General features: G+C 35.5%; 1 protein-coding gene across 1 annotated transcript in view; it reads left to right on the top strand.

The window, feature by feature from the left end:
* The window catches only part of LOC123534461 (transcription intermediary factor 1-alpha-like), a 32,686-nt gene extending 16,010 nt beyond the window's left edge, over positions 1-16,676 (top strand). The window contains exons 2-4 of the mRNA XM_053519463.1: positions 12,135-12,293; positions 14,178-14,256; positions 15,134-16,676. Coding sequence (XP_053375438.1) covers positions 12,135-12,293; positions 14,178-14,256; positions 15,134-15,277 — 382 coding nt within the window. The 3' untranslated portion in view covers positions 15,278-16,676. The remainder of the gene's footprint in view (positions 1-12,134; positions 12,294-14,177; positions 14,257-15,133) is intronic.
* Positions 16,677-17,000: the final 324 nt, after the last annotated feature.

Raw genomic sequence — 17,000 nt, 5'->3', positions numbered from 1 at the left:
AAGATATCAGAATCTGATGAACAGCCTTTGATGAAATTGATTCAAACATAATTGTTCCACACTATCATCATCATCATCATCATATAACACAAGGTCCATAACTCTTGTGCAAACATATCATGAATTATGTCCCTTTTTACTTAGGATTTCAGTTTAATTTTGATGCTTTTTCACCATGTCTTTTCTGTTACTATTTGGTTTTGATTCAGACATAAAATTGTTATTCCACATCGTCATTCACATTATGTGACACAAAGTCCATAACTCTGCAGGAATATGTTATGAATTACGTTCCCCCTTTTTATTTAGAATTTCAGGTTCAAATTTTGATGCACTTTGCTCTGTTTCAGTTTTTACTAAATAAATTTTATTCAAACTTAAGACAGTTGTTCTACATTATTAGCCAAATGGTATGACACATGGTGCATCACTCTTACAAGATCATTTCGGAATAATGGCCATTTTATACTTTGTTAATATTTTTATATACTTTACCTCGATATCTGTATATATTAAATACATTTGACACTGTCCAATATCTTCATCGCCATTGGAGTCATTTGACACGCCAGTGGTAGCTGCAGCTTCTTCCAGTGTGCCGTATTTCACTTCCAGCAGTGAAGTAGTCAAGCGCGCTGTCTCCTGTGACAATTCTTGTTTTAGCCGACCTTCTAGACATGAAATGCAGTGTTGTTAAAAAGACTGACTAACTACCTGATAGTTTTTACGCCCATGAAGAACATAACAGTTTTAGTTGGGAAAGCTTTTGTGATCCTGTTTAAATCTTGCTTCTCTGGTCAAAATTTGCCACACCTCGGGGTCACTTTAAATGTAAGAAAAAATTGAATGATTTGTGATTACTTTCTTTAATAAAGTTTAATTAGTGATATATAGTGTTACTTGTTCCTCAATTCCCCTCTCATTACCAGCTGTAGGTTATTTAACTTATTTACACTGATAATGCAAATATGATCATGTATCATACTGTAGCATCCTGGAATGAATAGTCAAGGACGTTTGCCTTTCATGTATCATATGTAAAATCTTCAATGTTCCATTTGAATCAAGTAAACAATATAGGGCCATTATAGGGCCATTATTGCCCATTTGTTCAGTAATTGTTATGTATAAGTATCTACTGATAAATTCTGTAGAAAGCCCGCCCGCTTAGCTCAGTAGGTAAGAGCGTTGGTCTACGGATCGCGGGGTCGCGAGTTCGATCCTCGGGCGGGGAGTATGTTCTCCGTGACTATTTGATAAACGACATTGTGTCTGAAATCATTAGTCCTCCACCTCTGATAATTCATGTGGGGAAGTTGGCAGTTACTTGCGGAGAACAGGTTTGTACTGGTACAGAACCCAGGAACACTGGTTAGGTTAACTGCCCGCCGTTACATGACTGAAATACTGTTGAAAAACGGCGTTAAACCCAAAACAAACAAACAAACAAATTCTGTAGAAAGATTCTTTGAAAGCAAAGAATGCAACCAAGCAGAATAATAGCAGACTCGGTTTGATTCAATCTATTCATGAGAGGTAATGAAAAATGCAACACCTTCCATGCCCCCAGCACCGGCTTAAGTGGAGCTTTATTACACATCAATCAAATAGACTCCATGATCCCAAAGGATGATGTTCCATTTGAGTCAAGTAAACAATATAGGGCCATAATGGCCCATTTGTTCAATAGTTGTAATGTGTAAGTATTAAATACATTTGACACTGTCCAATAATATTATCTTCATCCATATTCGAATCATTTGACACTCCAGTGGTAGCTGCAGCTTCCTCTGGTGTGCTGTATTTCACTATCCAGCAGCGATATAGTAAAGCGCGCTGTCTTCTGTGACAGTTCTTGTTTAAGCCGACCTTCTAGACATGAAAACGCAGTGTTGATAAAAAAGACTGACTAACTACCAGTTTTTACGCCCGTGAAGAACATAGAAGTTTTAGTTGGGAAGGTTTTTGTGATTCTGTTCAAATCTTGCTTCTGTGGTCAAAATTTACTACACCACGGGGTCACTTTATATGTAAGAAAAAAAATGAATGATTTGTGATTACTTTCTTATATAGTGTTACTTGTCCCTCAATTCCCCTCCCATTACCGGCTGGACGTTATTTATTCCTGATTTTCCTGAAGTTGCTCTCTACACTGATAATGCAAATATGATCATGTGTCATACTGAAGCATCCTGGAATGAATAAAGTCATTAACGTTTGCCTTTCATGTATCATATGTAAAATCTTCCATTCGAGTCAAATAAACAAGACAGGGACATAATGGTCCATTTGTTCAGTAGTTGTAATATGTAAGTATCTATTAAGTAAATATAGTTTTTAAAAAACTGATATTGTATTTTAATGGAATGATATGGCTACTGCAATTATGCTCAATATGTTATCTGACTGGTGATTTTTAACATTTTTAGTAATGTTTTTTCTTCCATCGGACTAACGAAAATGTACCAGCCCAAGGGAGCTAAACACAAGTATGGCTTTGTAACCTTGTAAGTAACATATCTTGTAATATATGATGTTGTGCTTAAAAAGTCGTATGTCTGCAAAACTTTCAACTTGCGTTTCAGTGTGCTATAACATTCTGTACTCCAATACCAGAACTATCATATTCTATACTTATAACTTGTAACTTCTCCACATGAAGCACTATGCTATTCTCTGGAAAAAAACTGACAACTTCACATTCATTCTCTGACAATTTCTTCATAAAGAGTACTATCCTGTTCTCTGCAAGAAATTTTCAACTTCTCCATATGCAGTACAACTCAGTGATCTGTAAGTAACTGTCGACTTCTCCACCTATTCACTGCAGAAAACAACTGACAACTTCACTTCCCCATGTAAAGTACCTACCAGTTCTGTGTTAGACTTACGACTTCTCTCCGCATTTAGAACTATCATGTTCCTAGCAGGAAATTGGAAATATCTGCATATGAAGTACTAACCTGTTCTCCACAGGAGAAAACTGACAACTTCTCCACATGAAGAACTATCCTATTTTCTGCATATAAAAATCAACTTCTCCACATGAATCACTGTCCTATTCTCTGCAAGAAAGTGACAACTTTGTGTGAAGTACTACCCTGTTCTCTGCAAGAAAGTAAAACTGAAAAGTTCACATGGAAGGAAAGTGCAAGCTAAGCAACGGCTTTGGTCACTGTCTCAAAAAGACTTGTCGATCTTGCCTTAGTAATGAAACTTGCAACAACAAATCCTCTACTAAGCTAGACCTATAGGTTCGAGTTTTACAAACCTCCCTGCCCAGAAACAGTAACTTTAACTTAAATACTATAAGTAGTTTTGGATTATTTTTCATTTTTGTACATAACTTCGGTTCAGACAGTAACTGCTGAAGGGAATTTTAAAGAAAATTGTCATTATGCGGAATGGTTAACTCTACTCAAAGTAAATAACTTCAAAATGTCTCCTTTTCTGCAATTACTTTTCAAAGTATTGCAATAATTATGCATCTGTTGGAAGGGATAAGGATGAGAGTGTTTACACCAGTCAGGAAGCGACTACTCAGTGATACATGCGAGGTAGTTCAAAAGTTTAGTTCCACCTTCTTGATAAAATATTGTATCTATATATGAGCCGCGCCATGAGAAAACCAACATAGTGCATTTGCGACCAGCATGGATCCAGACCAGCCTGCGTATCCGCGCAGTCTGGTCAGGATCAATGCTGTTCGCTAACAGTTTCTCAAATTGCAACAGAGTTTGAAAGCGAACAGCATGGATCCTGAGCAGACTGCGCGGATGCGCAGGGTGGTCTGGATCCATGCTGGTCGCAAACGCACTATGTTGGTTTTCTCATGGCGCAGCTCATATAATGAGTTACGGTTTTGGCTTAGTATTGATTGCTGATTGTACTGGGAAGAAATTTAGACCACTGTCTTTGTAGAGTTAAGTTTTAGTTGTATTCATTGAATAGATGTCTACAAAGACATAATTGTTCACAACAATTTTTATGGGAGCATTTTCAGAGGGTTTAATTCTTGCTTTTTAACAGTTTATTTTTCTTCTATATAATGTATCATCTCAATATATCTCCATATCTTGTAGAGACATATTACACTTACTGACTTTTAGGTTATCGTATCATTGAAATGTTCAAAAGTAATGAAAATGAGGTGTCAAGATTAAATTGTTTATATGAATTTAGGAAAAGACTGAATAAGAAGTGCAAGAACCATAACTCTATCCTGAATAGTTTTCAATTTATTAAATGGAAAAAGGAGGAATGAAAATACGATTTAAACAGATTTGACCGTTCTTCGACGGCACATAATACATTGATTACTAAAACTAATTTTCACGTTTCTCATCCTGACCCCAACGGTAACCTAAGCTGACAAAGGGTTTTCTCGAGTCCACTGTTTCGGAGCAGAGTACAGCAGCAGTAACTGCCTACGAAAACACGATCGAATTTCGTAATCAGAACATTGTGAATTACAGCAGTAACAAGGATCCGAACCCGTTAAAAGAATAACCAAAAATAAGACTTTTAAAGTCTTGATCGTATGCCAGCACATAACGCATTGATTGTAGACTCTTCCATGCGTTAGATACTATATACATATTAACTGTATTCGATAAGACAGATCAGTGTAACAGACTAGCATTGATTGCTGTTTTAAATGATTTCACAGGGTAATGATCCAGTCCCCGCGACGATTATGGCACGCGGATTGCACAATAAATACAAAAACCTATGTTCTCAGGTGAGAACCTAGGTTCTCGGCTGAGAACCTATGTTCTTGGTCGAGAACCTATGTTCTCACTTCAGATCACAAGTTTTTCAGAGAACCTAGGTTCTCAGAATATTTGTGCAAATGGCCAAAACCTGTGTTTTCAGTCGGGATCATAGGTTTTAATTTCAGCCTCAGATCATACGTTTTTGTATTAACCGACGTTCTGGCGCTGTTGTAATTAAACCGAGCGCATAGGTTTTTATTGGCTGATAGGGCGTACCATCGTACCATCGCGGTTTCACCATCGTGCCATCGCGTTTTCACCATCGTGCCATCCCGTTATAATCATCGTACCATCGCGTTTTCACCATCGTACCATCACGTTTTCACCATCGTGCCATCGCGTTATCATCATCGTACCATCGCGGTTTCATCATCGTACCATCGCGGTTTCACCATCGTGCCATCGCGTTTTCACCATCGTACCATTGCGTTTTCACCATCGTGCCAGCGCGTTATCATCATCGTACCATCGTGGTTTCACCATCGTGCCATCGCGTTTTCACCATCGTACCATCGCGTTCTCACCATCGCACCATCGCCTTCCGGATAGAAATGCATAGTCTCGTACAGTTGTAGTTTTGTCAACAATAGATGAATGTATCTCAATGTATTTTGTTAGACGTAATTTACAAGTTAGATTCTGCTGTTTTGCAAAATGTTTTACAAAATGTTCAGTGCTCAGTTCATTAAAGCTGTAAAATCGTCAAGGCCACGTCCTTTGTATTTTATGTATGCATGAAAGTAAATAAAAAGCTGGGTGTAATAGTCACATGGTATTATTCAAACTCAGCTTATTGTTGTTAGGATGTAGAAGGTACATAGTGCAATGTGAAAATGAGATTGTATCAAGCCTTATTTTACTGACATATATACTGTACCACTGGCATGACTACCGGAAGGCGATGGTACGATGGTTAAAATGCGATGGTGCGATGGTGATAACGCGTTGGTACAATGATGAAAACGCGATGACACGATGGTGAAAACGCGATTGTACGATGATGAAAACGCGATATTACATCTACTTTATGTGACTGTTACAATACAACCAATGTTTTTTTTTTACAATGTTATTCTCATTGACATTTCATATATTTATAACTTATATCTTTAACTCTTTGTAACTGCTGGCAATAGAGGCTGTTAACTGATGTAACTGATGTTGTCAGATGTACCAGTTGAATGCTGTAACTGTCTCAAACCTTATGTGCCTGTCACTTTCAAACCTATGGCTTTAATATTTTTCAACCTTGTTATTCCCATTGACATTTCGTATACCGGTATTCGAGATGTTTATTTTAATTGCTGTAACTGCTGCAACTGCTAACTGCAACTGTTTGCTGGTAAGATTGCGGTATATATATTCTATGTGGCATCTTCGCTAAAATCTAAAAAGACGAAATTGGACTGTCTTTTGCTTCCTTTGTAATTTTAAGGAAAAACTAAAAGAGTTGTTTTCAGTTAGAAAACACTAAATTACTCTTATTAACTTAATAACTGCATTACTACATTATGCTAATGAAAGGTATTGCGACACAGTCGACGGCCATTGATTTAACCTTTAGCCTGCTAACAGCAAGTAATTTTGCCGTTACGACCAGTGCAAAACAGTTATATCAGCCTGCATGTCCGTGCAGGCTGATCATGGTCTGCACTGTTCGTGCAATCTCTTTTATTTTGAAACCTTAACCGGTAATTTGCTGTATTTAACATGATGTGGCCCACGAACGCAAGTTGCCATTTTAATGGAAAAGGTGTCGTTGGAAAGAGTATAGAATATTAAGCTAAACGGAGATACCTTTGACTTGTAAGTGATGTTGGAATTTGTCTAAATTGAAACCGTCTTCCAACCTTAACTGCTTAACCGATTTGGCAGCAAGCCCCTTCAGAGTTAAGTTCAGAGTCATAATACAGAAGCTTTATTTTCATTGCAACAGAGCAACAAACACTAAGTCTTGTGTTGCAGTGCACCGATATTACTAAGGTTTGTAATATCTTGTGCTGTTCACACTTGCGTTGAATCGTGCTTATATAAAATATCACTTGTTTCGCCCAAATATTTTATGTTCCACAGCAATTAGTTATTCGCAGAAATCCCTAGTTCTATAAACATAATAAAAAACAAATTGAATGCAAATGCAAATGTAAACAGCAAGCTCTTCTATTCAGAAAACGTGCCAGAGTCATAATTTTCTATATTTAACATGATGTGGCCCACGAATGCAAGTTTGCATTTAAATGTAAAAGGTGTTGTTGGAAAGAGCATAGGATGAACTAAACGGAGATATCCTTGATTTGTCACTAAGCAAAAGAGAAAAACCAGAACAGCAATATGAGTATAACACTCTTATAATCATAGCCGTAAATTGGTGATTGTAATTTTGTAAGTGATGTAGGAATTTGTCTAAATTGAAATCGTCACCCAGCCTTTACCGCTTAACCGATTTGGCAGCGAATCGGACAGAATTCTCTCAAAATTTAGTTCTGAGTCTTATACAGAAGCTTGACCTTCTTTTCAACAGAGCAACAAGCACTTGTGTTGCAGTGCACCGATATTACTAAGGTTTGTAATAACCTGTGCTGTTCTCACTTGCGTTGAGTCGTGCTTATATATACACCTGTGCATCTCTAAGGAGCTAGGGAAACCGATTCAATCAATATTTTTTATGTTTCATAGCAATTAGTTATTCGTAGAAATCCCTAGTTCTATAAACGTAATAAATAACAAATTGAATGCAAATGCAATTTGCAGTCAATACTATTCAGTTAGTAAATTTCAGTGAACATCCCTTCAAATAATAAATAGTACTGCCCGAATTGGAAGATTGGCCAAACCATTTTAGAAATTTAGCAGGATGAAGGTTAAGTAACGAACGCAATGTAATAACATATCAAAGAATATAAGTAACCGGTATGAGCAGTAACAGCAGTATTACTGCTACAACGTTATAGCAATAACAGCACTAATACCGCTGTTTCCAATTAGAACTTTTTCCATTACTCTTAGATAAAGAGCTGAAAAGAAGATTTAGTCTGGAAGGACAGTGTCTGAAATAATGTCAGGAGGTAAACATTAGGTATTGTTCCACCTACAAACAAAAACAACCCTTTCATGCAAGCTATGTAGTTAAATCTCAAACGACCAAAAGAACATTGTCTTAAATTTGAATATTAATATCTGCAGGAAACTAATCAATTTTAGTTAAGATTATTTCATGATAAAGAGTTGACATTTTATAACGGGTAGAAATATATTGACAGTAGAGGGATTGCGACTTCAATCGCGTACGCGGACGTCCAGCTTTAAATACACGTTCCTTTTTCACGATAATTTACTGACCATACGACCTGTCTCTAGATCTCTACTTGTAAATGATCAAAAATCATAGTAGAAATATTAGTAGGGTTAAAAACAGGATAAAAGCAAGTATATATAATAGTTATGGTTGAAATATCGATGCAGCCAGTGCTAATTTGAATCCGAAGATTGTTTCAGCACTGACTACATGAGATGGTAAGATGTTCCATATAGGTTAGAGACCACCAATTGTTTTCCCATAGACTTACATTATGGCGTGTACGGCCTTCCATACATCGAAACATGTATATCTAATTACAAGTTTTTCAAGAACTATCTTAGTTCTACCAAAATAACCGAAGAAACACATATGAATAGTGATACTTTATTTAAGTAATTTTCGTGTGAATGAGATGACCCCCTGTTTAAATCGTTGGCATGGCGGGAGAACTTTTTTCAATACATATAAAATGTAGCAAATTTTGTCAAAATGTATAATAAAATACTGTAAATGCAGCGAAAAAGTATCAATTTTGAAAAAATAATGACTTCCTGGGTTTGTTTACATGACTGACCAATCAGAACGCACAGACGTTACCGTATTCCCAGGTATACACTTACCTCATTCCCAGTAAGTTCCCTGTACTTTTTTGAATTGGTGGTCTCTCACCTATAGATGAATGTCTCGTATCACATTTTCCAATTTTATAGTGATATTGTCAAACATGATCCAATATCAAATGTCTTACAAAGTTTCATCAAGAAATGTTCAGTTTTAAGAAAGATATGGACAGTTTACTGAGGTCATCCACTGTCAATTTATATGCCCAGACTCAGTCCCTTTCGTCGTCAGATTGCAATTTTTCGTGAAAATTTAAGTTATCTGCATTGGATTTGACTTGGAAGCTGAAATATTATTCATTCCGTAAAAACAGAAATAAAGTCTATTAATTTTGATCATTCTCTGACATTACATAGATAAAAATGATCCTTTTTGGCCCAAAAGCTCAGATAAAAATGGGCACACCTGTCAAAAAAAGAGGCCAAAATTTTAAATATATTCAAATTTCACGTTTATTTTTGCACGAAAACGTCTTTCTACATCATTTACAACAGATTTGTGGCCATTAACATTACCTGTGATGGCTTCCGACGAAAGTCATGTTTTAGTTCTAATATAGGTTAGAGACCAAAAAACAAATATACTTCGTCAGTACAGCAACAACTCAGTACACAGTGCGAACTGCTATATGTCAAAATTAACATGAATGCTTCTCAGCCTCTATATGTTGCTGCCCACTACAGACCAAAGGAAAACGATCTCATGAGTATAATTGAGTTCGAAAGGTCACTGGAATTTTCCAGACCCCTTAAGGGCACCAAATGGATTTTTGGTGATTTTAACACCCCAACCTCACCTGGGATTCTGACCACATACCCATAATGAAGCCAAATAGTACAAACACCCAATCCTATAATAAATTCTTTGAAATTATTGATGACTTCAACTTTACACAAATGGTTAACACTCCCACACGGAATGAAAACATATTGGACCTATTCCTTACAACAAACCCAACAATAGACACCACAGTATCTGTCCTAGCAGGCATCTCAGACCACAACATAGTCATTACCCAGGCCCGACTTAAACCATATATTAACAAGCAAGTCGATCCCCAGAAACATTCCATTATTCAAGAAAGCTAAATGGGATGGTTTCAAACAATTTATAAACACTTCTAAGGTCAGTCTCTTAAAAGACGCAGAGGCTGTTTCAGTCGAAGACCTCTGGATCAGGTTTAAACTCCTAATACAAGAAGGCATATCTAAGTTTGTCCCAATCAAAAAAATAGGCACAAAGCAGTTCCTCCCATGGGTCACCCAAGATATAAAACGACTAATCAGAAAAAGGGTCAAACTCTATCAAAAATTCAAGTTGCACAGAGGTCAAAATCAGCTTTATAGGTAATTCAAAACCGCCAAACACCTAATCCAACAAAAAAAATAGGTTATCTTATGAAACATACATCGAGAACATTCTCGACATCCAATATTCAGACAACTCGCACTCTTCTAGATTCAACACTAAAAAACTTTATTCACTCATAAAAAATGCCAGACAGGACAACAAGGTATTGCCCCGTTAAAAGATCAGACAACTGATAAAAATAACTCAGAATGCATTGTTAAAGCAAACATCCTGAAGAAACAGTTTCAGTCTGTTTTTTTTCAGGAGTTTCTGCACTCTCACTGACCCAGCTATGTAAGAATGCCCTTGGAAAAACCAAATACCCAATTATGACCGGTATCGTTATTGACCCCAGAGGTGTCCTGGAACTTCTCCAAAACCTAAAGGTGGATAAGGCTGCTTGCCCAGATTTGATTAAGCCCATTGTCCTGAAGGAGCTCCGATATGAGATCCTTGACACAGTATCACTGATTTTCCAAAGATCTCTAAACACTGGTCAACTGCCATCGGAATGGGCGAAGGCAAATGTTGCCCCACAGTTTAGAAAATGTGATACTAGTGACCCCGCAAACTATAGGCCCATATCTTTAACATGTGTTCTGTGTAAACTCTTAGAACATGTTATTGCTTCTAGCCTATCCACACACTTCTCAAAACACAACTTTCTATATGAGCTGCAACACGGGTTCCGGGAAAGACGGTCCTGTGAGACCCAGCTAATAGAACTGCAACATGGGTTCCGGGAAAGACGGTCCTGTGATACCCAGCTAATAGAACTGCAACATGGGTTCCGGGAAAGACGGTCCTGTGAGACCCAGCTAATAGAACTTGTTGATGAAATATCAAGGAATCTTTGAGTATCTGTAGTAGTCAACTCTGGTAGAAGGTATTTGCAAAGCTAAATGATGGTAATGTCTAGATTGTCTTGTGATTGGAGCGAGATATTGTTTAGGATCGACATCAACATGATTATGAACCATTTTATAAAATAAAACCAACATACTATATTTCCTTCTAGATTGGAGGGAATTCCAACTTAAATCTGTCACTTTTTTGCAAACCTTTTCTGACAGCAGTATTTGGTAGTCTAATACCTACTGGAGGATAATAATATCAAGAGAAAACTTCATTAACACCGTTACCCTGTCATTTATGTACACTTCCGGATTAAATTGTAAACTGAAAGTTGTAATTTATTCGTAGTTTTCGAAATTTGCGAGGTAAAACTTCTAAATTTTAACTTGTACATGTATTTGACTGATCATTGATTTTGTCAGCCTTTCAATGCAGTGATATTTTAAAAATATTGTGTTTTGCTTTGAATTTGTAATGCTGTGGTAATTTTTATGCTTCTTCAGCACATTTCATAATGTAGATCTCGAGAATATAGAATTTTGCTCTGCCTGTTCAATGGGAAAATCAGATCATATGCTGTAAATTTGGTTCATTCTATAAAAATGTTTATTTCCGTTGTTGCTGTTGAAAAGGACTATTCCATTAATTTTGAGATGTCACATATTTTAAGGATGACGCCATTTGCGCTTTGTTCATGTTGTTTTAATCATATAATGCGATTTAAGAATAAAGGCAAATTATCTTTCAGACATATTTCTTAAGTGAATGTACTAAAGTGTCTTTCTGTTAGTTAAAGGTAAATTTAATTTCTGTCGCTTTATGAAACAATAATTATAAACATAAGCTCTGTATAAGTGATGGAGCGACTGTTACGCAGTAAGCTGCACAGTAACAACTGCCGGAAATGCCCTTGAGTAAATATTCACATAGTAAATAAGGGATTTGTTTAACCTTTAGCCTGCTGGCGGCAAGTGATTTTGCCATTGTGACCAGTGCAGACCAAGACTAGAAATTAATTTATTCCAAAGCAGTGTGCAGTTTTACAATGTGCAGTTGGGTTCATATTTTTATTGAAATACACTAATGTCTATCAAATGTAAGATATTAAACTAAAATCTGTTTCCTGATGAAAGGAACTACACATATTATAAGTATGTTCATATTTATAAGGGAGCCAACTTGCTCAGAGGCAGAAATCAGATGGAATATTTAAATATGATGGTTTATATTTCAAGGCTTGTTTGTGGAATTTTCATGATGGCTAGTGTTGGCAAAGACAGGCTATTAGATGGGGGTACAAGGTCTAGTGTAATAACTGTTGGTGATGACAAAGGATCAGTCTTTGTGATAGATTTTGACAACAAGAAGAAGAAAGATATTAAAGTACCAGAAAGGTTTGAAACTACATGAAAGCAAAGATAAAAAATACTACGAAATCATTAAAGCTAAACTCACACACAGCTTGGGTGACATTTTTTCAACATGTTCATTTCTACCAAGTTTGACTTAGAATGTATATATGACACTGAAAAATGATAAAATGGGTGAAAATAAAAGTTAGATATAGATAAAAATGCAAAGAGAATGTAAATTTTCTGCATAATTTCAAAAGTGTTGCAATGTTTTACTACCGGTACCTTCTGCACAATATTTTTTGTTATTTATAGGAATATCTTGCAAAAATCTTAATATGTCAATAAGTTTGTACCACTTGTCACTTTTAAAGTATACTCACTTTTTATGGATTTTTGAGAGAATTATTTTTCACCTTAAATGTGTTGGTTAGTCTCTTTAATATTTGTTGGGGACTATAGGTTTGTGGATTTTATGGTTAAGTCAATCCCAATGAACATACAAACTTCTCATTCATTCTATGTTCAACATGTTCAGAAATTGGAATTCACAAATTCATGTTCCCACAAAAAAGCCGTTTTAACTCATTTAAACCTACAAAATTTCATGCACAAGAAAATAAATGGTTTTACAATTATACAGAAATTAATTACGTCTTCTTAAAGGCACTGGCCTCCAGATCATACGACAACAAAAAAAGAAGACAAAAATAGGTATCAGGAAATTAATGTTATATTTCTTAAAATTGCTTTCACTATATGTTATGGAAACACATGAGAACTAGTTGTTTTTACAAATTTTTACAATGAAAATCGAAAAGTCTTTGTAAAGCTTTACTCGAGGTAAACTGAAGAAGTTTTTATTGCTGCGGTAACCCGGGTTCAATTCCCGGCACAGGCATCTTTTTTTTCTTGATATGGCATTTTAAAGATAGTTTAGAAAACAAAAACTCGTACTCTAATGTTCATAATATGACCAAACTTCAGTTTTGAAGAAAGATCATTTTTAGCCAAAATTTGTAGGTCAGTGCCTTTAACCCTTAGCTTGCTGGCGGCAAGTGATTCTGCCTTTGCGACCAGTGCAGACCAAGATCAGCCTGCACATCCGTGCAGTCTGATCATGGTCTGCACTGTTCGCTATTCAGTCATTAAATTTTTAGTAAACACCCCTTCAGATGATAAATGGTACTGCCCAAATTGGAAGATGGACCAGTCCATTATTATAGAAATTTAGCATGGTAAGGGTTAAGGTGGTTCTGCATGTTCAGATCACTTTTTTTCTACACTGTAGCATTTGGTTAACATATTGCTAACATAATGATATTACTTAGAACATTCAGCCATTAAAAAAGAAAGGGTAGTGTTTTAGAATGTCAATTGGTAGACTGATTTGAGAAATATGTACCTGGATCAAAAATGCACAATTTTGATGATATTTTCCCACACAGAAAAAGTATCTAGTGTAGACTTTAATCAAACTATGCACAGTTGTATTTCGACATATTGTCTTTCTTAGTTACATTAAATTTGTAAATTTGTGTGCTTATTTTTGACGTATTTGCCCATGATTAAGAGACCCCCCCCCACCCACCCCTTAATATTCGACGATTATTCGTCAGATTTTATTAACTTATTTGGGGTTTTTCCAAAGTTGTGCTAGAAGTTTGAGTCATATCATTTAATATTAAGAGAGATAGAAGTGTGTCAGTTTATCAATGCTGTTTATTAAAAAAATATATGTGTGTAAATCACCCACTTAAAAGAATTCAAGTATCAATAGCTAAAAGTTAAGTGTTTTTTTGGTTTTTTCAGGAGTTACCATTATGTACATATTAAGGTGAAATGAACTGCATAATTTCTCTGCTTATATATGTATATAAGTGTGTGTATTTGCATTTATAATTGAAAAAATTAAACTTATTTCAGATTACAAAAATACAGCAGCAAAAAGAAAACTGCAGAAGAAATAGCTAGAAGTCAGGCACTTGCTGAGGAGAGAAAAAAGGTACATATTTAACTTATGATGTTTTACAATGGGAGGTAACTACACTTTCCATTCATATGTTCTAATAAAACATTTATTTCTCTTTGCTCATTGAGAAACAAAATGAATGTTTACATCTAAGCAGGAAGGTCTAATACGTATCAGTTGTTCCAGATCTAAGTTAATCATTTTGAATTTTACTATTTAATCATGAGTTTTTCATATTGTAATGTCAAGCCAATGACAAGACATGTTAACTTTTCAGCTTGACTTTTTGAAAAAAAGTAGAGCTATTGCTCAGGCCCCGGCATAGGCCTCGCTATCACAGATGATTAAAGTTGTTGATAAAGTCAAATATCTCTGTTACTGTCAAGGCTTTTGACTTGATACTTAAAATAGTTATTTACTATCATAGTGTTCAACAGGAGAAAAAATCCTCATAACTCTGATTTGAATTTTGACACAATTATGCCCTTTTTTTTGGTTAATGTTTTTGATAAAGTCAAATATCTCTGTTACTATCAAAGCTTTTGACTTGAAACTTAAAATAGTTATTAACTATCAAAGTCTACACCAGGAGAAACAATCTCCATTACTCTGATTTGAATTTTGACAGAGTAATGCCCCTTTTTAACTTAGAATTTTTGGGTTTTACGGACAGCTCTTGTTTCAGAAGCTATTAAAATGTGTTGTTTATATACATACCTGTGAAATGTCACACATTGATTTTGACGATCACACAGTTATACATTACAAAGTATTTGATGGAGATAAAAAGGGACTGGTCTGTTATTAAGTCAGGCTGTGGCATCAGTGAAAAATTGTAATACTGGTCTAAATAAAAATACATAATCAAAACCGTTTATAAACGTTATAATCATTATATATTTATCCTTAGAAACATGATGAAAACAAAGCAAAAAATGCAAAGAAGGTGAGAGAGGAAGTTGTACGCTTTGACAAGATGGTGCAAGCTAAACTCGGCCAGTCAAGTGAACCAAAAGGTAGAAAATGGTACAGCCACGCTATCAAGGGAGACTAATGGACGTAATTTGCTGCAGCACAAAAAAGAGAAAAAAAAAACACATAAAATTAGTATATCATGATATGCCATGCAGCCCATATTTAACTTCCACTAGCAGTTTTAGGCTTGTATGCTATAGTATGGAAGTTAAAAGCAGCTCAGGGTAAAGATACAGAAGTGTACAGCACATTTAAAGTATACACCCAACTCATTTAGATCTGTACAACTGCTGCACTGTACATCATGCACATGTTACTTGTAGAAAGCTTTCAAGCTGACATTTGCATATAAAATGAAGCATTACTACCAGAAGTTGCCGCACTGTCAGTTTGATTTTTTTATTCAATAGGTATCTAGGTGCCATATAGTGTCTACAACCACATCAAAAAAATTCATTGCGACTGTTATGTTATTTCATTTCTTTTACATTCTTTTTACTTAACAGCTCAATGAAATTTATACAGACTGAAAATAGCTGTTACTTATTGTCTCCAACATTATATTTAAAAGGTCTATAACTCTTACAACATTATTTGTTTATTTAAACTACCTTTTTAGCTCGACTATTCATAGAATAGTAGAGCTATTGGACTCGCCCATGCGTAAGCATCCGCGTCCGCGTCCACATCCGCGTCCGCGTCCCGATTTGGTTAAGTTTTTGTATGTAAGCTGGTATCTCAGCAACCACTTGTGAGAATGGATTGAAACTTCACACACTTATTCACTGTGATAAACTGTCTTACATTGCACAGGTTCCATAACTCTGTTTTGCTTTTTTACAAAATTATGCCCCTTTTTTGACTTAAAAATTTTTGGTTAAGGTTTTGTATGTAAGCTGGTATCTCAGTAACTACTTGTGGGAATGGATTGAAACTTCACACACTTATTTACTGTGATAAACTGACTTACATTGCTTATAACTCTATAACTCTATTTTGCTTTTTTACAAAATTATGCCCCTTTTTCAGCATAGAAATTTTTGGTTAAGTTTTTGTATGTAAGCTGGTATCTCAGTATCCACTAATGGGAAAGGATTGAAACTTCACACACTAGTTCACTGTCATGATATGACATGCAGTGCAAAGGGTCAATAACTCAACTTTGCATTTTACAAAATTATGCCCCTTTTTGAACTTAGGAGTTTTTGGGATAAATTCTTATATGTAAGCTGGTATCTCAGTACCCACTAATGGGAATGGATTGAAACTTTATACACTTGTCCACTGTCATGAGCTGATAAGCACTATGCAGGTTCCATAATCCTATTTTACTTTTTTGCTTAATTATGCCCCTTTTTCGACTTTCTTATTCATTCAAGCGACAAGGCTGTTAAATAGTCGAGCGTTGCTGTCCTCCGACAGCTCTTGTTACTTCATGTTCCAAATTTTTTTATATTTGCTTGTAAACTTTAAAGAGGTGCCACAAAATAACTGTATTGTTTTGTATTTCCCTGTTAGTATTTATACATGATTTGCATTAAAAAACTTGTGAAAATCTAGTATCTTAGTAAATAAACTGACAGTGACATATATTAGGCGAAGACTATGTGTTAAATGTCTAAACATTTTATTGTAGCAATATGCACATTATTTGATGTATTGACTTTAGACCATATTTTGTTTGAACACGGTAAGCTAGTTATTTTATCTATGTTTCTAAAGGTGTACTGAAAAGAGATTGACTGAATAAGTTTTCAGACAAAGTTGTGAAAACATATTTTTAGCTCACCTGTCACAAAGTG

The sequence above is a fragment of the Mercenaria mercenaria genome, chromosome 12 (assembly GCF_021730395.1).
Source record: "Mercenaria mercenaria strain notata chromosome 12, MADL_Memer_1, whole genome shotgun sequence".
Classification (NCBI taxonomy): domain Eukaryota; kingdom Metazoa; phylum Mollusca; class Bivalvia; order Venerida; family Veneridae; genus Mercenaria; species Mercenaria mercenaria.
This window is presented reverse-complemented; position numbering and strand designations above follow the sequence as displayed.